At 36.6% G+C, this 22,513-nt stretch overlaps 2 protein-coding genes across 3 annotated transcripts; both read left to right on the top strand.

The window, feature by feature from the left end:
• The first annotated feature begins 12,531 nt into the window (after positions 1-12,531).
• Positions 12,532-15,249, top strand: ptgfr (prostaglandin F receptor (FP)). Its single transcript, XM_051911903.1, has 2 exons — positions 12,532-13,338; positions 14,609-15,249. The coding sequence occupies exons 1-2, from the start codon at positions 12,532-12,534 to the stop codon at positions 14,924-14,926; spliced, it is 1,125 nt and encodes a 374-aa protein (XP_051767863.1). The 3' UTR covers positions 14,927-15,249.
• Positions 15,250-17,625: 2,376 nt separating this feature from the next.
• btf3l4 (basic transcription factor 3-like 4) lies at positions 17,626-21,338 on the top strand. 2 transcript variants are annotated; one of them, XM_051911904.1, is made up of 6 exons: positions 17,626-17,728; positions 19,484-19,545; positions 20,367-20,480; positions 20,566-20,767; positions 20,851-20,910; positions 20,991-21,338. In XM_051911904.1, the coding sequence occupies exons 2-6, from the start codon at positions 19,492-19,494 to the stop codon at positions 21,035-21,037; spliced, it is 477 nt and encodes a 158-aa protein (XP_051767864.1). In that variant the 5' UTR covers positions 17,626-17,728; positions 19,484-19,491; the 3' UTR covers positions 21,038-21,338. The 2 variants fall into 2 exon arrangements, with proteins under 2 accessions (XP_051767864.1, XP_051767865.1); XM_051911905.1 differs by lacking the exons at positions 17,626-17,728; positions 19,484-19,545 and adding an exon at positions 20,211-20,234.
• Positions 21,339-22,513: the final 1,175 nt, after the last annotated feature.

Raw genomic sequence — 22,513 nt, 5'->3', positions numbered from 1 at the left:
TAGCTGGTTCAGGTGTGTTTAATTAGGGTTGGAACTAAACTCTTCAGGACAGTGGCACTCCAGGAGCAGGACTGGACACCCCTGCTTTAAATGAAAGGTCAAGATGAGCATGTTGAATTCTAAGATATTTTTTATATATTTTGTTGTGCAGTGTGCATAAGCTCCTGCATATTATGGCAAATGTAGTGGATGGCATTCAATGCATTCATTATGCATAATATATACTGTAGAAATAGAAGTATATATCATGCGAACCTGAGTGAAATGATGCAGTGATCTTTTGGTAAAGAAGAAGGGGTTAGGTTGGATTTTCTACTTATTTGACAGTTACATAGACAGACTTTGCCCTCTAGTGGCACTTGACTTCCTTACCGTACTGAAGGTTGCTTGGAACTCTGGATGTGTTATGAAACTAATGTGAGTTTACCACACATTATACATTTAGATGCTTGTTATTTTAGCATTTGATTTTATCCAAAGTGATTTATAGAACCTTAATTGAAGGGGCATGCCTCCTGCAAGTGTTCTGCAAAATAATCAGTGATGACAGAGCAGCTTAACTTTTAACTCTTAACTTTTATTTGGGGTTGAACCTGGTTTGTGTATTGAGGATCTATAACCAATCATGAACCAGAAAGGGAACCAGCCGAAAGTGACCTCAGTCCTTTTGGTGTTCACAATCTAGTGGACTCAAAAGAGAACCCAGTTCTTATTTTGGTCCTCTTCAGCACTGAAGTGATCTCAGACACTTTCTTGTTCACACCACAATTTCATAAGAACTCAGACCCGGGCTTTCTGTGTTTTCAGTAACACTGCTGCATCTTTCCAATTGTTAAAATAAATAAATACAGAAAAAAATAAGCAGTGGATAACTGTTCAGAAGTTTATCACATCAAACGACTGGCTCAACCTAATCAACCTCATACTATAATCTTCATGTCTGCTGTAAATCTTTTGTAGCTCAGAAAAAAGAACAATAATAACACTTCACAATAAGGTTACCTTTGGTAATAATTAGGCTATTTTATGTATCATGAATTAACAGTATTTATATTAGGGGCGTGCAGTGGAGCCTGTATCTGTAACAATATAAAAATTATTAATATCTGTATTCAAAAAAAAAACTGGAAGTGACAGAGCTTTAACCAAAAGTTTTTACAATTACTTGAGAAGACTGTTTGACTTTTTATATGCATACAAAAAAACCCTGTGGAACTTATATGAAATATAAACGTAATGGGTTAGCAAATTTTAATATTAACCAAGATTACATGCTGCTAGTGATCATTAGTAGTTTATATTAAGTGTAACAAAGGAATGCAATTTTTATTTTATATCGCAAATATTAAGCATTCCCCCCGAAACGCGATCGCGAATGGACCTTGTTGTCAGCCGTGACGGAAAAGGCGGAACAGAGAGAATGGCGAGCCTGAAGGTACACTTGTCGAAACGAAACGCAAAGCGGACCGGGACCTCGATGCTTTCACATATCACGAAGAAATCGAAGTATAAACAGACCTACAAACCAACCGGAGGTGGTCTGAGTACGGTTCGCTTTTGGGTCCTTTTAGGGGGGGTCTGAGATCACTTGGTTTGTTCACATATACACACTGAACCGCTCCGAGAGCGTTTGAAAATGAACTAGGTGTGAAAACACCCTAAATGGACAAACCTCCTTAAAAATTACTCCAGTAAGATATTCGCATCTAGACAGGTGTCTTGTAAAATCACACTGCTGTCATTTTACTTTTCAAGAAGCTCATTATGTCTTTTTACCCCTGTGAACCTGATCGCAATGCAGTGTAATTTAAAGACAGACATTCAGAGATATCATTAGATGAAAAATATTCCATTACTGCTGTCATATTCATGCTTTCAGACAGCACTCAGAGCAGCACTATGCTGAAGTTCATCTGAGATTCACACTCTAAAATCAAATGTTAACTAAAAAAAAATTAAAGCAGCAGTTTGCATCAAACTTTGAGTTATGACAACTAATGAAATTACAAGATGCGATAAGGCGTGAACTCACCTTTTAACTCGTATAGCACTTCAGTACAATGAACAAGTAAGACTGTAAGTCAGGGGTGCAAAACTTAATTCCTTGAGGTCCACAGCCTTGCAGAATTTAGCTTCAACCCTAATTAAATGCACCTGATCCAGCTAATCAAGCCCTTTAGGCTTATTTGAAAACTACAGTGTGTTGGAGCAGGGCTGGAACTAAATTCTGCAGGGCTGTGGTCCTCCAGGAACTGAGTTTTGCACCCCTGTTGTGAGTAATTACTTGTCATTAGCATTAGCGCAGTCATTGTTCATATAGGCAATGTAATATAGGCTTCAAGTAGCCACTCACAACCTAATCACGAGCACTACTCTTCAGCACAGTGGTAACATTACTGTCAACAGAACTCATCAAAACAATGTTTGCAAATTAAAAGTTTTAATTAAAACAATAAATAAATATATTTTAACTTGAAACCATGCATTTATTTAAGTTGTGGTAATACAGTAGGTCCCCTAATTTTCCTTTCAGAGTAATGAAGAGAACATCTGAAATTACAGACCACAGATGAGCTGACCAATGGGTTATGACAGAAACTGGACCTAACGGTTGCTGGACCAAAGTACTAGAGTCTGGAGAAACGAACACCACAAAACCACACTCTATTTTTCCTTTTTTATGTGATACAAAGAGTAATGCAGCACATCTCAGTGTGTACTTCTGCAAAGAGATTCTTTCTGACCTGCCCTGAGAAAGATGTCCTCGCTACAATACACGCTAAAGAGATACACTCTTCATTCTCACTTTCGAAGCCTGGAGATGTGTATATCATAATCCATTTTAGTATTACAAACCTTGTTCTCTGCTAGCACAAGTACTCTTTCTCTCCTTTCTCTTTTCAGTCTCTATTATAGTGCAAATCTGTGCTAGACATCTGTATTTCAGAGCCAGAGGTCTCTTTTTTTGTCTGATATTCCATCATTTTCCCCCCGCTTTTTTATTGTTTTTGGCCACATTTATTTTTGCAATCACATTAATGTTTTAAAATGACCTTACATTCACAAGATAAGAGGCCTCCATAGATTTATTTTTATGGTTTTATATTTTCTTTAGGCCACTTAGAAGCCTTTTCCAATAAGTACAACCTGCCATGAGCCAAATATATTTTCTGAGATTGTCCTGCTCTGAACCCATCAGGCTGACTTGTTATCATAAATGTAGTGATTAAAACAATTTGCACCTCAGGTTTCTCTGGTTTAATCATGCAAATTTGGCCCTAATTTAGAATTAAGTTATATTTTAGACTTTGGTTCATCCAGGGTGTATTTTAAAGGCTCTACTGATGTTGACTTGAAGCAAGGGGTTAAAAAACTTGTTGCTTTTCATGCGGACATAACAACCTTTCCGGTACATACTGTGTCCTTGGATACACCTGTTGTTCTAAATGATGATTAGTTTCAAACATTTTTTCATGCTATTAAAAGCTATCTATTTTTTTCTAGTCAAGTCACCTTTATTTATATAGTGTTTTATACAATACAGATTATTTGTATAAGCAGCTTTACAGTGATAAACAGGAAAATAATGATTCAATTATGTAAACAGAGTTCAATTCTGCTGTAATTTACCTCTAAAAAGACAATTGTAATGTTATGAGTAATCTGTGTCTGTTTCTGTTTTGGATGTTTTAGTTCAGTTTCCTGTTTCAGTATGTTTCTATGTTTTTTCACTGATTGATTAAGTTTTACACCTGTGGCTTGTTCGTTGATTAGTTTGCATTGTTTTTTTAAACACTGTGTTTATTCTGTTCATTGCCTGGTCACGTTCATTGTTCATTGTTCTTGATTGTTCTGATCCTGTTTTTGCCCAGCCCAGAGTGTTTTTGTTTTGCTTGTTAAAGTTTATTAAACTCTTACTGCCCGTTCTCTTCTCTTTTCTGCAACCTACCATGACAGCTGAACCAACCGATCTAATGGATCTAGCGGTAGTACAAATCCTCCTCCTCATGCAGGGGGAATGTTCCCTTGAGAGACACACACAGGACTTATTTATACCATTAATACTATTCTAGTCCACTATGACGGCGATAGCCTGTGCAATAGCCTGTTTTCCGGGCAGGTCTCAATGTGGTGACAAGAATGCACCTGACTGGAGACAGTCCTCGAAGGACGTTTGTGGAGTATGTAGAATGGGTGCTTCTACACAGTGGTTCCCCCTTGACCATCTGTGAGAGAGAGAAGGAGTCCAGCGCACCTGTTGCATCTGCAGCCACCAGCCCAGCAAACAGAAAGCCAGAGCCCATTGCAGACATGGAGCCTGAGCCTGCCACGATTTTTATGCCAGAGCTATAGCATTCAATCACAAACAATCATCGGACCCAGAGCTCAGCAACATGTCTGATCAGGTGCGTGAGCTGGCAACATTGTCTGTCCCCAAGGGAATACTGGTGGAATATGAGGGGATGTAGTGGAGCCCTGTGTCAGATGCCTCTCATCAGCCATTCTTCTTCTCCTATGCTGCCTGTTCTGTACTTTGTGGATCAGCCTTGGACTGCTAGTTTGTCAGCTCAGCCTTGGAGTATCATCCCTATAACTCTGCCCAGACCCTCTGAGCCTGTCTCTCCAGTGGACCAGTCAGCTCCACCTGGATTCACCTCAGCCACTCGTTCCCACGGCTCTGTCTTGGTTTTCAGGAGCTTCTGTGTCACCTGGTCTTTTCGGCTCTGCCTGGGTCTCCACCACCATCGGTCGTCCTGTTTCCACCTGTCAAGTCGCCACCATGGCTCCTCCCTCCCTCCCTTGACCCCTGAGATTCCTGCTGGGGGCTCTGCCCTGGCTCCTCCTACCATTGACTCCTCCCTAGCTTCCTTCGCCATCGTTTCCTCCGTGGATTCTTACACTGTTGTCTCCGCCCTGGTTACTATGGTTGTTCTGTGGTCCAGTCTTGCATCCACCTCCTAAGCCCCCACCCTCCTCCTCTGTTGGACTCTTTGCATTTTTGATGTTTGTTGTTAAATCAATTTTGGGTGGATTTGACAGAGCCTGGTCTCATTAGAAAAACGTACCTGTGGGAACGTTTTCGCGAGTCGCAAAATACGTACCAACACGTACATATCACTGCAGTTTCAATGTGAAATGTCCGCTATGAAGTGGCGCTAAAAGCATGTTCATTTTTTTGCCGGAACAGATAAACGTGAATATGGTACGTTTTTATGACATTGGTTTTTATACGAATCACCACAGTTCTGATTTGAAATTTGGTCCGGTGAGTGGTGCTAAAAGTGTAATGCTCCATTATTTTTTAAAATAACATCCCACCAACACTACACCTAAACCTACCCGATAGTGTTAACAAAAGCAAATGTGACATAAAAAGCATCCGTAATCGTGCCGTTATAGCTTGTTTTGATCTCTCATCTTTGAGCTCTTTTACCGTGACTCCTTTTTCCCCCGGATTTGTACCCAAGGCTTCCTCGTCCAAAGTACAACTCCGTACCAGCTGAGCTACCGAGCAAGCTTGTTATGTTAGAAAAGCAAAACATATGGAGCTGGTTAACCGATGCAAAGTCCGAAGTATATTTGTTTACAAATCGTGCACTTTGGTAAAAAGTGTTTTGAAGTCATAACATAATATTGTGCAAGGAGACGTTAAAAACAAGTCTTTATTAATCCATACTCTTTTTTTTATTTTTTATTATTGATTAAGTTATACACATGTGGCTTGTTTAGTTGATTAGTGTGCCTTGTGTATTTAAACCCTGTGTTTGTTCTGTTCATTGTTTATTCATGTTGCATTGTTCTCAGTTGTTCTGTTTCTGTGTTTGCCCAGAGTGATTTTGTTTTGTGTGTTAAAGTTTAATAAACTGTTACTACCTGCAATTAGATCCTGCCTCTCACCTCTTCTTGTTACATTCACCAGCTGGAGTGCCCATGATCTCCAACAGAGGGCACTCCTCTCGACTCCCTTGCTTTCCCATCATGAACTTCAATTCCCATAACCCATTTGACTCATTATTGTGTGATCACTTTCAACTGTGTCTCATTACCTGGTTAAACTCTGCCTATATAAGCCCTGTATTTTAACTTATTCCTTACAAAGTCTTGTATGTTGTTACACTGCGTTTCTGAGCATTCTGACCTGGTTTCCTGTGTCTTGGTTTTTTTGATTCTCTGACTGTTTTCTGGATTACCCTTTTGCTTGTGTTTTCTGCCTGGTTGCTCCCTGTGGCCACGGAGCTTGGCCCACCACAGATTGCAGCACTTCCAAGTCTGGTGATCGCTAGTCCAGTGCTCTCAGCGCTTCCCAGGCCTGTAGTCCCAAGACCAGAGCCTCTTCACAACATGGCCGCTACTCCAGAGCCTCTTTGCAACATGGCCGTCACACCAGAGTGTCCAGCCATCATGGACGCCATGCCAGTGTCTTCAGCCATCATGGACACCACGACAGTGTCTTCAGCCATCATGGACACCACGACAGTGTCTTCAGCCATCATGGACGTCACGCCAGAGTTTCCGGCTGGCTTGAACATTGCACCAGAAGCTAACAAGACGGTCCCTAGGATTTTGAGACTGGTTTCCAGTTTGGCGGACACATCGTTGATGTCGGTGCAAGCAGCTGGCATCTCTGTGGTGGTATCAAGTCTGGGGGTCTCAGAGGTTCTCCCACCATTGATTGCACTCCCTGTAACAGCGATGGCCATTCTGTGTGTCTGGGCTGCATATGCTTCTTCATTTTCTCAAGAGGTGGCGGCACCTGATCTAGTTTTGCCCGAGGCGGTGACATCTGCTTATGAACTCTCTGCCTCACCGTCCGTCTGTGAACTGCCTTCCTGTCCTGTTACAACCTTTGTGGTCGCCTGTGAACTCCCTGTCTGCCTAGATACGACTACAGTGATCATCCTTGAGCTCTCTGTCTGTTCTTTCATGACCACAGAGGTTGTTCCTGAGTTTCCGGTCTGCCTAGAGCTTTTTGTCTGCTTAGATACAACCATGGAGGTCGTTTCTGAGTTTCCTATCTGCCTTGATCTCCCTGCTTGTCTCGTCTAGGCCAGAGAGGCCGTTCTAAGTTCCTAAGTCTCGTCTCAAGAGGCCACGATTAAAGACTTTGTTTCCTTGTCATGGACATTAATCCTGGATGTCTTGCCTGCTCTTATATGGCCTCAGTGGCCATTATGGAACTCTCTGCCTGTTTTTACATGGCCACAGAGGCCAACCCTAACCTCTCTGTGCTCTTTGTTCCAGTTCCGCCTTATCTGCCCTGGTGGTCTTCAGCTCCAATGTGGTGGTCACCAGTCCCATCTTCTCCACGTGGTGGTCCTCAGCTACGCCTTGGTGGTGTTCTGCTCCGCTGTGGTGGTTCTCAACTACGCCTTGGTGGTCTTCAGCTCTGCCGTGATAGTCACCAGCTCCACCTGCTCCACCATGGTGGTCATCAGATATGCTTTGGTGGTCTTCAGCTCCGCTAGCTCTGCCATGGTGGTCAGCAGCCTGTCTGCTCAACTGTGGTGGTCTTCTGCTCCACCGTGGGGATCTTCAGTCCGCCCTGGCTACCTGCTCTGCCGATTTGTAATATGCTCCTTAATATGCTAATATGTTCCTATGTTACATCCACCAGCTTGAGTGACGATGATCTCCACCAGATGCACTGTAAAAAATGAATGTGATTTTAACAGTGAAATATTGTAAAAACACTACGGAAAAAAATTGTAAATAGGTTAACAGTAAGTTCCAGTACTATATACAGGGAAAAACTGTAAAAGCTCTTACCAGACATTTTATGTAATTTTCACAGTAAAATGCTGTAAATTTTACAATTTGTAGAAGTAAAAAAGAACAAATCAATGTATAATTTACAGTCAAAAACTGTAGATATTCCCACAATTCCCTGTGTGACACTCCACATTTGAAAGTATTTTGTTTAAAAAATCATGTTTCTTAATAGTTTTTGTTATCAGTTATGTACATTAGGGTTTTATGTTACATCTTCTGTTGTTTAATGAATGTTTATTGCATTATGTAAGTGTTGTGGGTTACCATGACGGTGTTTTGCGTTTGCGTGAATGACTCTTTGCACCCTCTTTACATTAGTATATACTTCAGCTCGTGGAAAAGCTACTTGTGATGAACTCTGATTCTTCATGTGGCTTTCTCTTTTACCACCTGCATTATTATGGTGGTTGTCAGTATATGTTAAAGGTACAAAACAGATTTTAGTAGTTCAACATTGTTGAATTTACTTGTTTACATTCAAATTTTCTTGTTTGTAAATTACAGTTTTATACTGTAAAATCGAAAGTTTGTTCTGTAAATGAGTTTACAGTTTTTCTGTATTTTTTACAAAATTATTCTGGCAACCACAGCTGCCAAAATTATTTTGTAAAAACTATGGAATATTTTTTACAGTGTGGCACTCCTCTTGACTCCCTTCCTTTCCCATTGTGAACTTCAGTTTTGGATGTAGGTTATCAGTACTGTGATTGACATGACCAATAAAATCTGCAAGGGCGGCATGGGCCTGGCTTCTGATGTCACACTTGGATGTGGGCCAAGTTGGATGTCCACCACAGGCTGCAGTGAGATGCTTCTCTGTGGATGCACGCTGGTGTCCTCACAGGTCCAGGAGAGGAGCAGGGAGGGATTCCCGCGAAATGATTCCGTAGAGCCCCGGACTTGTTGGCCCGCGCCACGATGCCCCGTCAGGCTGAGAATAGCTGGGCCGCTTTGCCCCTTAAGCCTTGCCCCGCAACCCTTCTCAACACTGCCTTTCCCTCACAAACCCCATCACAGCGACGACACCTTGTTAAAACCCTGTTAATTTAGACACTTTATTTCCTTGAACATTTTATTTCCCCTTTGTGGACATTTTATGTTTATTTTTGTTAATAAATGCCTCTCCAAGGCTTGACGCCACACCCACTGTGTCTGTCGTGTGCTCCTCCCACCACAACCTGTCGATGCCTTAGCTAAATTTAATGATAACCCTGTATAATTCCTTTTATTAATAAAATAAAAAACATAGGTTCTATTCAGGGTCTGTTCAAAAGGGAACTGCACATACTGATAATATGCATAAATACAGCAATCACTTAAAACATTATCTATTAAATGCAAGTTTAAGCATTATGCTAAACTAGTTTAAACTTATGCTAAACTAGTTTAAACTATCTTTGCCATGTCCTGGATTCATGGCACTACTGTATTGTTCAACAGAAAATGACAAAATTATATGAACTAGGGTTTGAAGCTCAAAACAGGCAATCAAACCCATCAAACATCATTTTGGTTGCTTATTTTGACCATTTTTAAATTAAAGAACTTATTTAATTAATAAAATATTAGAAATGTATGAAACATTTTTCAATTTTAAGAAATTTTGGTAACACTTTACAATAAAACTTCATTTGTTAACATGAACTAACAATGAACAATACTTCTCAATTTATTTATTATAAATTAATTCATTTATTAATCTTATAGCTAATGTTAATCTCAACATTTACTAATACATTTTTAGGATTAAAATTTGTGTCTCTTAACATTACCTAATGCACTGTGAACTAACATGAATATGAGCATTTTTATTAACTAACATTAACAAAGGTTAATAAATGCTGAAGATATTGCTCATTGTTAGTTCATGTTAACAAGTTAAATTTTATTGTAAATTTATTGTAAATTTTATTGTATTTATATTGTGTTACTGAAAGTTCTATATGTTTGTGGACCCTTTTAAAAAACTTGGCTCTAGAAGATTTGGCCCAGAGCAAGACCTTATGAGGTTTGTCTCTCTGCCAATAAATGACATGAATAGTTTTTTTGTGACCTTGTAAATATTTTTTAGGGCTTTATATTAAGCCTCCTCATCTGTTTCAGTTTTATAAATTACTGCTGTTTGGCCACTTCAAAGAACAGTGGTGGTTGAGTTAGTCTCTTCACAGACAAACTAATTGAAAAGTTACATTCAAGCTGTACTTCATGCAAATCCTTTGTATGATGTAAACTCTATATCCTGCTGTGCACTTGTTACAAAAAACATATAAAACAGAATACATCTAGTTTATGTTTTACTTTTGATGTAAAAGGTTAAAAGGTTCTTTTCTGAATGTTCCAGCAAGTGAATTTGAGCACATTTTAAATCACATTTGTGCCATGTCCTACCAAATCCTCTTTGCTGTAAAACAAATATGCACATTATGATGAAAACAAAATATAAGGAAATAAAAGCTAGCATTGTGTCTTTTTCTTGCTTTTCTTTTTCTTCCTTCCTTTTTCTTCCTTGTCATGAAAATTAAAAAGGACTTAATGGTTAACACTTTATGATAAGGTTCCATTTGTTTAATTGTTTAACTAGCAATGAAAAATACTTCTAAAGCCTTTATTAATATTAGTAAATGTTAATTTCAACATTTACTATTAAAAGTTCTATTTGTTAAAATTATTTAATGGACCTGAGCTAACATGAACTAACAACAAACAGCTGTATTTTTATTAACTAACATTAACAAGATGAACTTTATATTAGGTGTCATTACTATGTACTTACATAAAAATAAGTACAATGTACTTATTGTGTTCATGTTATATGTGGGTAAAAGGTTAGGACAGGTCTGGAGGTTTGGTTTAAGGGTGGGTTAAGGTGTAAGGGAGGGATCAACAGTGTAATTATAGATGAAATTACAGAAAAGAATTACAGCTGTAATTACATGCAGGTATTTTTTTTAAAATATAAGTAAAAACATGTATATACACAATAAGTTCATTGTATCAAATGATTATTTTAAATGTTAGTATGTAGTTGTTAAAGACACCTAATATAAAGTGAGACCTAATGCTTTAACAAATCTATTGCTCCATATTAATTAATGTTAGTTAATGCATTAATTAATGCTAACTTATGGGACCTTATTGTAAAGTGTTACCACTCACCCCCAGGCTGTGCGTCAACCCTATTACCAACACCTTTTCCCCTTGTAAATATTAAATAAATAAGAACTAGGTCATAATGACATCGAAATGCTTTCCTCATAAAACATAAAAACATTTAGTACAATGCAATTTATTAACACTTAAACGTTATTTTATGAAAGAATTTATACAATCTAAGAGGCCAGGAAACATCCCGTGCGTAATGGCGCGTAATGGGACGATTTGGCACGCGCTGCGGGCGTTCTGCTCTTACTGGCCCCGGTAGAAATAGAATGTTGTAATATCTATTAGAGTGATCGATTATATAATCAGACGAAATCATTTATTATATTTTAATGATAGACCAAAAAACATAGGACTGTCTGCTGTATTGAAGAAATTTTGAACAAACCACATCTCGACCAGACTGATGCGTAATGAGGAACTCGTTGGCCACTGTGGTGAATTCAGAGTGCGCATCTCAGTCTGATATTTCAACACAGTACAGCACCGTGGTTTTGCCCAGGCAGCAGCTGTTATTCACACTGGAAGAGCGAATGAACCTAGACCGCTGAGGCTCGTTTGATTAGCAGATTACGGTGAGTAAAACTGAAAGAATTCATTTAGAAAGAAGAGATTAGAATCATGAAGCATTAAAAGTGATTGCTGTAATATGTGCATCATGTTTAATAATTTGTGCGTTCAAATTATGAAAATACATTTTAATAGAAATCTGAACTCAAGACTTATGTTATTTATGAAGATGTAGGTTAAGACTAAAGCAAGTTAGCTTTAAACTTACTTAGTGAGCTAATGCTATTTTTTATATATAGGCTACGTTAATTATAGCTATATTTTAAGCAGAGCATTTTATTTTTATTACTCAATTACGGCTAAACTGTACATGTAACAACAGCACAATAGTTGACTAAATGTTGTACACATGTTATAAATTAATCTGAGAGAGAGAGAGAGAGAGAGAGAGAGAGAGAGAGAGAGATTTAGTTTTTAAGATAGATAGATAGATAGATAGATAGATAGATAGATTTAGTTTTTAAGATAGATAGATAGATAGATAGATTTAGTTTTTAAGATATATAGATAGATTTAGTTTTTAAGATAAATAGATAGATAGATAGAGAGATTTAGTTTTTAAGATAGATAGATAGATAGATAGATTTAGTTTTTAAGATAGATAGATTGATAGATAGATAGATTGATTGATAGATTTAGTTTTTAAGATAGATAGATAGATAGATAGATAGATAGATAGATAGATAGACTGACTGACTGATTGATTGACTGATTGATTGATTGATTGATTTGGTCCTAGATCATATGTAGCCTACTATAGCTTAAAAATGTTTGCATACATGCTGTTTCAAGTAAACAACATATATTTAATAAAACAAACAAAAAGTTATACATATTTGTTTAGTTCTGATTTTGGGATCTGGCTGCACTGAGAACAAAATGAAGGTATTAAAATTGCACACATTCGTTTTTCTAAATTACTGTAAATGAGGGCAGTAGACTTATCTTGAGTTTTGTTTAATATAAATTTTACATATTAATATAAATCACTTGAACTAATAATCTGTTTGTTTGCAGTGCGAAGTGCCGATCATGTCTTATAATGGGTCAGCTAATGCTGGATGTTTGGTGTCGAGAGATGTGTGTAATGGGAGCTGTACCAAAAGGGAAGTGTCTGTGACCTCGACTGCCATCTCAATGACAGTGGGCATTGTTTCCAACACTCTGGCTCTCTTTATCTTGATCAAAGCCTACCACAGGTTCAGATTTAAATCTAAAGCAGCCTTCCTCCTGTTTGCTAGTGGTCTGGTGGTGACTGACTTCTTGGGGCACCTGATCAATGGTTCTCTGGCTCTCTATGTTTACGCCTCACAGAAGAAATGGGAAACATTCGACCCTCACAAGTCTCTGTGTGACTTTTTTGGAGTTTGTATGGCTTTCTTCGGTTTGACTCCTCTGCTGCTCGGGAGCTTGATGGCAGTGGAGCGCTGTATCGGAGTGACCCGTCCTCTCTTCCACACCACTGCGCTGGGGTCCCATCATGTCAAGAGTCTGCTGGGTCTGACCTGGCTCCTGGGTCTGCTGGTGGCCCTGCTGCCCATCCTGTTTCAGCGGTCGTACCAGGTACAGCATTCACGAAGCTGGTGTTTCTTCCGCCTGCAGGGGCCGCGTGACTGGGTGGATGTCCTTCTGTCGATATTGTTCTCTGTGTTGGGTTTGCTGGCTCTCCTTCTCTCACTAGTGTGCAATACCATGACTTTCCTCACTCTCCTGCGAAGTAGGGTACAACTTGACCGTGATCATAATCGACATTGTCGTAACACATCACACCATTCTGAGATGGTCTGCCAGCTTTTGGCAATCATGCTGGTTTCCTGTGTGTGCTGGGGGCCAATTTTGGTGAGAAGGTGCTTCTTATTTCTACTGGCTGGTAAATTACTAACTAATGAAATAAATAAATAAATAAAGAGAAAATTGTCTAATTATTATATTATAGTTATATTATTTATCTGTAAAAGTAAGAATAAAAATATTAATTGAGTAAATAATGAGAGAATTGTAGTTTGTGGGTGAATTTGTGGGATAGGCTATTATAATTCAGTAAAAACAAAAATTATAATCATTATAATTATAATATAATAATTAATTATGATATTATATTATTATTATAATATTAAAATTATAATTACTAAAAATAAATAAAATGTATCTATTTACATGTATAATTACACACACAAATATTATAAAATAATAAATATATATTTAACAAAAATATACGATTATTAAATATAAAAATATAAATGTATAAATCTTAATATAATATAAATCTTCTATATATATATAGTAATAAAATTACATATTACATTTTTTTATCTTCAATAAATGTTATTCTATTTTAAAAATATAATTATATATATATATATATATTGAAGATTTTTTATTTTTAAGAAATGTATAAATATATAGTTCTATTTTTATTCTATATATATATATATATATATATATATATATATATATTTCGTAATAAAATAATATAATTTTATCTTCAATAAATGTTATTCTATTTTAAAAATATAAATACATGTATATATATTTAGTACATAAATAATAAAACATAAAATAATAAATACAATTTTATATTCAAATATTGTTATTGTATTTAAAATATATAAATACATTTATATTTAATTAATAAATAAAATGTATCTAATTATTTACAAGTATCTAATTATACACACACATAAACATTATAAAACAATAAATATATATTTAACGAAAAAATATAAAATTATTAAATATAAATAAATAAATCTTATTATAATATAAATCTTCAATATTTTTATTTGTAATAAATATATAGTTATATTTTAACCTATATATATATATATATATATATCGTAATAAAATAAAATAAAATAATATAATTTTATCTTCACTAAATGTTATTCTATTTTAAAAACAAATACATTTATATATATATATTGTTTAGTATATAAATTAATAACATTTAATATTAAAATAATGTTATTTTATTTAAAATATAAAAATGCATTTATATTTAATAAATGTTTAAAATTGGTTGAAAAATATTTTTTTTCTGCTTAGAGCTACACACAGATGTATAATTTTAGTGTGAAATGGTTTATGCATTGTATAATTTGGTCCCCAGGTAACAGGCATCGTCTTCAGCATACAGGATCATGGTGAAGATCAGGCGTCTTACACTCATATGCTGTTGGTTGTACGCATGGCAACATGGAACCAGATCCTCGATCCATGGGTGTACATCCTCCTGCGCAAAGCGGTTTTGAGGAGACTTTTTCTTGTGGCATTGAGACTTTGTAGTCCTCACTTGAAATTTAAACTCCAGTGGCAGGCCAGCACTCTGGGGAGCTCCACTATAGAGGCCAAGAGCAGACCCGACTTCATCTGCCTGGATGGACCTTTTCTACCAGACGCTGTCATCCAATCAGCTCACCTCCCCTGAGCTGAAATGGGGGATATGAGACCTTGATTCACAGATATTGGATCATTACAGTGGAAAAGACTGTTTCTGAGATCCATGCGATGTCTCTTGTTGAGGAAATTTGCATTCATTTAAAAGTTCAGTCTAAGGTCAATCACAGAGTTGTTCTCATTAAGTACAATGTGTCAGAAAAGTTCAAATAGGGACCAAAAAAAGCCTGCTGCAGACTGCAACTTAAGACATTTGTTCAAATGGATAGCAGGGTCTCTTTGAAGATTTGGTTTGATAGTGTGTTGTGTCAACCAAGTATGTTTTGAAACTTCATGTGAAAAAAAAAATCTGGTTATCAGCAAATTTAACAAATGATCATGGTTAAATGTATCAGTCATGTTATGTGCTGTTTCCATTGTCTCTCAATTACAGCATATAATGTAATTAGGAATGTAGCTTTTGCCTTTTGTAGTTTATGCTGAATTTTTTTTCTTCAAAAATGTTGTCCAAGGTGTTATGCATGTAAGTAATTTACAACCCGAATTTCGGAAATGTTGGGATATTTTTTAAATTTGAATAAAATAAAAAAAACCTAAAAGACTTTCAAATCACATAAGCCAATATTTTATTCACGATAGAACATAAATAACATAACAAATGTTTAAACTGAGAAATTTTACAATTTTATGCACAAAATGAGCTCATTTCAAATTTGATGCCTGCTACAGGTTTCAAAATAGTTGGGACGGAGGCATGTTTACCATGGCGTAGCATCTCCTCTTCTTTTCAAAACAGTGTGAAGACGTCTGGGCATCGAGGTTATGAGTTTCTGGAGTTTTGGTGTTGAAATTTGGTCCCATTCTTGCCTGATAAGTTTCCAGCTCATGAAGAGTTTGGGGTCGTCTTTTTTGACGTATTTTTCTCTGTAGATGAAAGATCTGGACTGCAGGCAGGCCAATTCAGCACCCGGACTCTTCTACGACGAAGCCATGCTGTTGTAATAGCTGCAGTATGTGGTTTTGCATTGTCCTGCTGAAATACACAAGGCCTTCCCTGAAATAGATGTCGTCTGGAGGGGAGCATATGTTGCTCTAAAACCTTTATATACCTTTCAGCATTCATAGTGCCTTCCAAAACATGCAAGCTGCCCATACCGTATGCACTTATGCACCCCCATACCATCAGAGATGCTGGCTTTTGAACTGAACGCTGATAACACACTGGAAGGTCTCCCTTCTCTTTAGCCCGGGGGACACGGCGTACGTGATTTCCAACAAGAATGTCAAATTTGGACTCGTCTGACCATAGAACACTTTTCCACTTTGAAACAGTTCATTTTAAATGAGCCTTTGCCCACAGGACACGACGGCACTTCTGGACCATGTTCACATATGGCTTCCTTTTTGCATGATAGAGCTTTAATTGGCATCTGCAGATGGCACAGTGGATTGTGTTTACCGACAGTGGTTTCTGGAAGTATTCCTGGGCCCATTTAGTAATGGTCATTGACATAATCATGCCGATGAATAATGCAGGGCCTAATAAGGGCCCAAAGACCACGGGCATCCAATAAAGGTCTTCGGCCTTGTCCCTTACGCACAGAGATTTCTCCAGTTTCTCTGAATCTTTTGATGATGTTATGCACTGTAGATGATGAGATTTGCAAAGCCTTTGCAATTTGACGTTGAGGAACATTGTTTTTAAAGTATTCCACACTCTTTTTTTACGCACTCTTTCACAGCTCTGCCCATCTTTACTTCTGAGAGACTCTGCCTTTCTAAGACATCCCTTTTATAGCTTATCATGTTACAGACCTGATATCAATTAACTTAATTAGTTGCTAGATGTTCTCCCAGCTGAATCTTTTCAAAATGTCTTGCTTTTTCAGTCATTTGTTGCCCCCTTTTTTGAGACCTGTAGCAGGCATCAAATTTGAAATGAGCTCATTTAGTGGATAAAAGTGTAAAATTTCTCCGTTTAAACATTTTTTATGTTATCTATGTTCTATTGTGAATAAAACATTGGCTCATGTGATTTGAATGTCTTTTAGTTTTCATTTTATTCAAGTTTAAAAAACGTCCCAACATTTCCAGAATTCAGGTTGTACATATTAAGATACAGCGTGTTTATGTCATCATGATGTTTGTATTTTGTGATATCCATGGATTTTGGCATTTTTTTATGAAATTGTCTCGATTTAAAATGTGAACATTTTGCTTGGCTACTGTAAATGGTCACATGACCAGAGTTGTTTTACTATCAAATATGAATATGTCATAATAAAGACAGCACTACCATATTTAGGACCTATAATGTTTATGTGGTCTATTATTAAATTATTATCAAATTTGCTCTGTCTCATATAAACTGTGGTCATAAGTAAACATGTAATTTGTTACATTTGTGACCAGTAGAATAACACAGAATAAATACTGTATGCATTTATTATTGGGTTATCTTTTCCTAACTGTTAGTAAAAAAAAAAAAACCAATTAAATTATATACAATTATGTAGTTATTGTTTGCCATTTTTATTGGTCATATTTTCTCCAGGAATAAAGCACATACTTCCAGCACATACTTTTTTTCAAAGCATGCAGTTTGTTTATTGGGCTTTGCGTAGAATATTTTCCCGCAAATTTCTACATTTACTATGTCAGCAAGTTCATACAAGTTTTAGCTGTACGTTTCCATTATTTAATCCCGAACCGCTAGGCGGCAGCATCACTGCTGTTCGCCATTACAACAACAAAAACAACGTGACGTTTTTAGTCTGACCACTTCCGCCCTGTTCATTCAACGCATGCTTCTCTGAGCAGCTGCGTTTATCAGGTCAGTAATGAACGCCGTTATGTGTTTACTTTAAATATATTACAACCACGATTGCTTCGTTGTAAGTGTTAAATGTGTTAAAGTCGCTCGGTGCCGTGTGTTTATGATATGATTGTGAGATGTTTGCGCATGTGTGTTATGGTGGACCGATGCACTCACTCAGATTATGCACCGTCAGGATTTGTCTTTATTCTCCATCACTGCGTATGCCATCACGTCATGTGTGAGGGACAGAAACAATATTTAAGATGGAGAAGCCTGGAATGTTCCTCAAACCGACGAGTGAGCGGTTGTACTGAGATACTTTCAATATATGCCGTATTTTTCCTATCTGGGTTTTGTAGCCTCCTGACAGGCGCATCGGCAGCAATTCTCTCTGTAAGGACGACTGTCACTCCACAACTGTGAAAGGGAGAAGAACACAGTTTCACAATACATTGTGTGTTAGTGTAGTTAGTTACGATGTGAAGTTTTATGTATAGTTGCAATGTCGCGTGCCGTTTGTAAAATTTTGTATACAAATACTAATTTTATTAATTGTAAAAATTATTTTAGATAATTAAATGTAAAGGCCTGGTAAAATCATAAAATCTTAAAAGTCATGGATATTTCCATGAGTATACTCTTTTTAATTTATTACGTGCTATAGTTGTAAAAGAATATAAGATGGAGAAATTATAATCCAATACTTTAGACTTTTTTTGCAAAAGTTTTGTACTCCCCTGAGAAATTTTGTTTGTGCCCAAATGTATTGCATCCCCCCAATAAATTGTGCCTTAGCTTGCAAAACTTATTTGATCACATTCTTTGTGAGTGAATGCAAATTTTCTTGGGGGAATGAATGCGAAAGTTTTACAAGAAAACACAAATGTTTTACAGGCAAACGTTATGCAAGCTTTGTATAGCATTGGCTCGAAATTGTTTTTGAGTGTTTTTAAGCATGATTAAATGTACAGAAATCTGACTAAATGTTTCATTAGAAAAATAGATATTTATTTGTGACCCTGGACCACAAAACCAGTCATAAGGGTCAATTCTTTGAAATTGAGATGTCTACATCTGAAAGCTGAATAAATAACCTTTCCATTGATGTATGGTTTGTTAGGATAGGACAATATTCGGCCGAGATAACTTTGAAAATCTGGAATCTGAGGGTGCAAAAAAATTTAAATATTGAGAAAATCGCTTTTAAAGTTGTCCAAATGAAGTCCTTAGCAATTCATATCCACTCACAAAAATACATTTTTGATATTTACAGTAGGAAATTTACAAAATATCTTAATGGAACGTGATCTTTACTTAATATCCTAATGATTTTTGGCATAAAAGAAAAATCGATAATTTCGACCCATATAATGTATTGTTGGCTATTGCTACAAATATGCCTGTGCTACTTATGACTGGTTTTGTGGTCCAGGGTCACATTTATTTATTTGTTTTGGTCTAGTGATAGTTTTCATTTAGCCTGCAGGGGAAACTCAAACTATATATGCAGTCATTTTTTAGTAAACCAGGCCATATTGAAACTTAACATATCACCATGTATTTTAGTTGCATAAATTACAACTAAACATTTTGGTAAAAATGATTACCAAAATTACATCTTTGACATTTTGGTAATGTTCCATGGCGTGGCAAAGTCAAACTAATGTCTAGTGATGTGAGGGTTAGTAGATGATGACAGATTTTTCATTTTATAGCGAAAAGTGAATGGATCTTAAAGCATTTGAATAATGAAGCATCTGTTTGTTTCAGAATTCAGTATGAATCAAGAGAAATTGGCTAAACTTCAAGCCCAGGTCCGAATAGGGGGCAAGGTAAGAAGTATTATCAATGAAACCTGAACGTTAAAGGATTAGTTCACTTTCAAATGAAAATTACCCCAAGCTTTACTTATCCTCAAGCCATCCAACAAATATCCTGACGTATCCAAGCTTTATAATGGCAGTGAACGGGAAATGAGTATGAAGTTCAAGTACTCCACACGGCTTCGGGGGTTAATAAAGGTCTTCTGAAGAGAAGCGATGCGTTTGTGTAAGAAATATCCATATTTAACAAGTCAAAGTAAAATATCTAGCTTCCGCCAGACCGCCTTCAGTATTCAACGTACGAAGAAAGTGTAAAACTCTCGACAATTCAAAACGCTTACGTTACGTCCTATGCCTTCCGTATTCAACTTACAAAAAACGCGCAACTGACACAACATCAGTTAGGCTTTTTTCCTAAGTTGAATACGGAAGGCAGTCTGGCGGAAGCTAGATATTTTACTTTATAACTTGTTAAATATATATATTTTTCTAACACAAACGCATCTCTTCTCTTCAGAAGGCCTTTATTAACCCCCCTGAGCCGTGTGGAGTACGTTTATGATGGATGGATACAGTTTCTTGAGCTTCATACTCATTGCTTCCCATTCGCTGCCATTTAAAAGCTTGGAAGTGTCAGGATATTTATTAATATAACAGCGATTGTGTTCATCAGAAAGAAGGAAGTTATATACACCTAGGTGAGTAAAGCTTGGGGTAATTTTCATTTTAAAGTGAACTAATCCTTCAGTGATTTTGGACATTTATTTTTGTGTTGCTGTTGTTATTTTTCTGTCATTACTCAGTTTTGATTTTTTTTTTTTTTTCTATAGGGCACTGCACGCAGGAAGAAGAAGGTGGTGCACAGAACAGCAACAGCTGATGACAAGAAGCTCCAGAGTTCATTAAAGAAGCTTGCTGTCAATAACATAGCTGGAATTGAAGAGGTAGAGCAGTAGCTCTCCAGTCTTTCTTTACTGATCTCATTCTGTCCCGTTCAGAGGGCATTGAGAATTTGATCTTGTTTTACAGGTGAATATGATTAAAGATGATGGCACGGTCATTCACTTCAATAACCCCAAAGTGCAGGCGTCTCTGTCTGCCAATACGTTTGCCATCACGGGCCACGCAGAGACCAAACAGCTCACGGAAATGCTCCCAGGAATCCTCAGTCAGCTCGGCGCTGACAGTCTCACAAGTCTGCGCAAACTCGCTGAGCAGTTCCCCAGACAGGGTGAGTAAAGAGGTGGCTTTGAAATATGGGCGAATTTACAGTTTAGTGTAGACACTGACGTTGTTGTTTTATTACATTTCAAGTTCTCGACAACAAAGCTCCAAAAGCAGAAGATATCGATGAAGAAGATGATGATGTCCCAGGTATGAAGTTTTGTAGTTTTTCTTTTGAACAAGCAGTAAATGGTAAGATGCAGATTTGTCATTTTATTCTCTCTTCGCAGATCTTGTAGAGAACTTCGACGAGGCATCAAAGAATGAGGCAAACTGATCATTGGACCTTCCGTAACTCCTGTTCAGGACAAAGTCTCCTGCACTATTTTTAAATTAGAGTGACAGACATATCATTTCAACACTATCCAGTGAAACCAGAGACTTTTATATCATAAATTGGCTTTTCCAGATCCATCCCTGACCTTTCTCCTACATTTATACTTTAAGATGGACGGATACATGGTTATAAATCTTAACCACAATGCTAGCTGAAATGCAAGTTTTGATGGCTGTGGCTATGAAATTAGTCTTAATTATTTTTTCTGTTAATTAAATAAAAATAAAACTCATAAACCTTTTCTATATGGTGCTTTGGTTTTCTTATAGAAGATTTAAGAGATTTGTCATTAGTCATATATTATTATAAGAGTAAAATATGTTTTCACTTTGAATTGCTAAGCAGGTTATGCCAAAACATTATCGCTACTACTTTTAGCCAAAATGGTGTTGTACAATTGATAATATCCTATGTATTTAAATGTCATGATTGTTTTTCTTTTAATGATTACAGCATGACAATCACCTAGAAACGCGCAAATGTGTATTTTTATATTAAATATATTTGCAAAGTCCTAAACGCAGAATAAAGGTGGTTAAAGTGGCAAATGCTGATATTCACACATCAACAACTGCTACTTCTGGTGATACTGTAAAACAAAAAAAGTTCATTACGTTTAGCGATGACAGAAGTCACTTTCAAACCAAGCAATTTTCTGTTGTTAAACGCAGAGAATTTGTGTGACCAACCCGATGCAAAATGTGCGGAAATCTTTCGCCAACATTAAGAGAAATTCCAGATCGCATAGATTTCTATTGAAATGACTGGATTTTACCCACGAAAATTTGATGACCGCCTGTAAATATAACCACACCTTAAAAATAGGATATTTTCTAATTAGGGTTTCATTTGAGATCTATAGATTATGAGAAGCATCTAAGAATATTAGTACTATTGCTGGGCAAATGATTAATCGCATCCAAAATAAAAGTTTGTGTTCACATAATATATGTGTGTGCGTTGTGAATACTTATTTTGTATATTTACACACACATGTATACATTTAAGAAATATTTGCATGTGTATATACTGTACATTTATATAATTTATATTATATGTAAATTAAATTTTTCTTAATATATACATGCGTGTGTGTATTTATACATATTATGTAAACACAAACTTTTATTTAGGATGCAATTAATCGCGATTAATCATTTGCCCAGCATTAATTAGTACTATTTCCTGAAGTTTTTCTTCTTCTGTTGACCCATTAACATTGTTTGTGTAGGCTACTGGCATTATTTGTTTATTAATTTGCAGTTATCAGAACATGAATGAGTTCAAGTACGTTCACATTCACCGATGTTCGGCGAATTTTCGCGGGCGAAATCCACAATCAGGTAAAATCTCCCCAGATTTCGCAACGGGTTCAAGTTGGTAAGGCGAATTCGACGCAAACCAACAGAAAGCTGG

This window comes from Ctenopharyngodon idella, chromosome 11 (genome assembly GCF_019924925.1).
Source record: "Ctenopharyngodon idella isolate HZGC_01 chromosome 11, HZGC01, whole genome shotgun sequence".
NCBI classification, from domain to species: Eukaryota; Metazoa; Chordata; class Actinopteri; order Cypriniformes; family Xenocyprididae; genus Ctenopharyngodon; species Ctenopharyngodon idella.
Note: the sequence above shows the minus strand (reverse complement) of the source record. Positions and strands in the feature narration are given on the sequence as shown.

What these genes read in the sequence shown, in the direction of transcription:
- ptgfr (XM_051911903.1), top strand. Translation starts at nt 12,532, where the DNA reads ATGTCTTATAATGGGTCAGCTAATGCTGGATGTTTGGTGTCGAGAGAT. An exon ending in TGTGCTGGGGGCCAATTTTG is followed by an intron (nt 13,339 to 14,608) that starts GTGAGAAGGTGC and finishes TTTGGTCCCCAG; the next exon opens with GTAACAGGCATCGTCTTCAG.
- btf3l4 (XM_051911904.1), top strand. Translation starts at nt 19,492, where the DNA reads ATGAATCAAGAGAAATTGGCTAAACTTCAAGCCCAGGTCCGAATAGGG. An exon ending in TGAGCAGTTCCCCAGACAGG is followed by an intron (nt 20,768 to 20,850) that starts GTGAGTAAAGAG and finishes TTACATTTCAAG; the next exon opens with TTCTCGACAACAAAGCTCCA. An exon ending in AGAAGATGATGATGTCCCAG is followed by an intron (nt 20,911 to 20,990) that starts GTATGAAGTTTT and finishes CTCTCTTCGCAG; the next exon opens with ATCTTGTAGAGAACTTCGAC.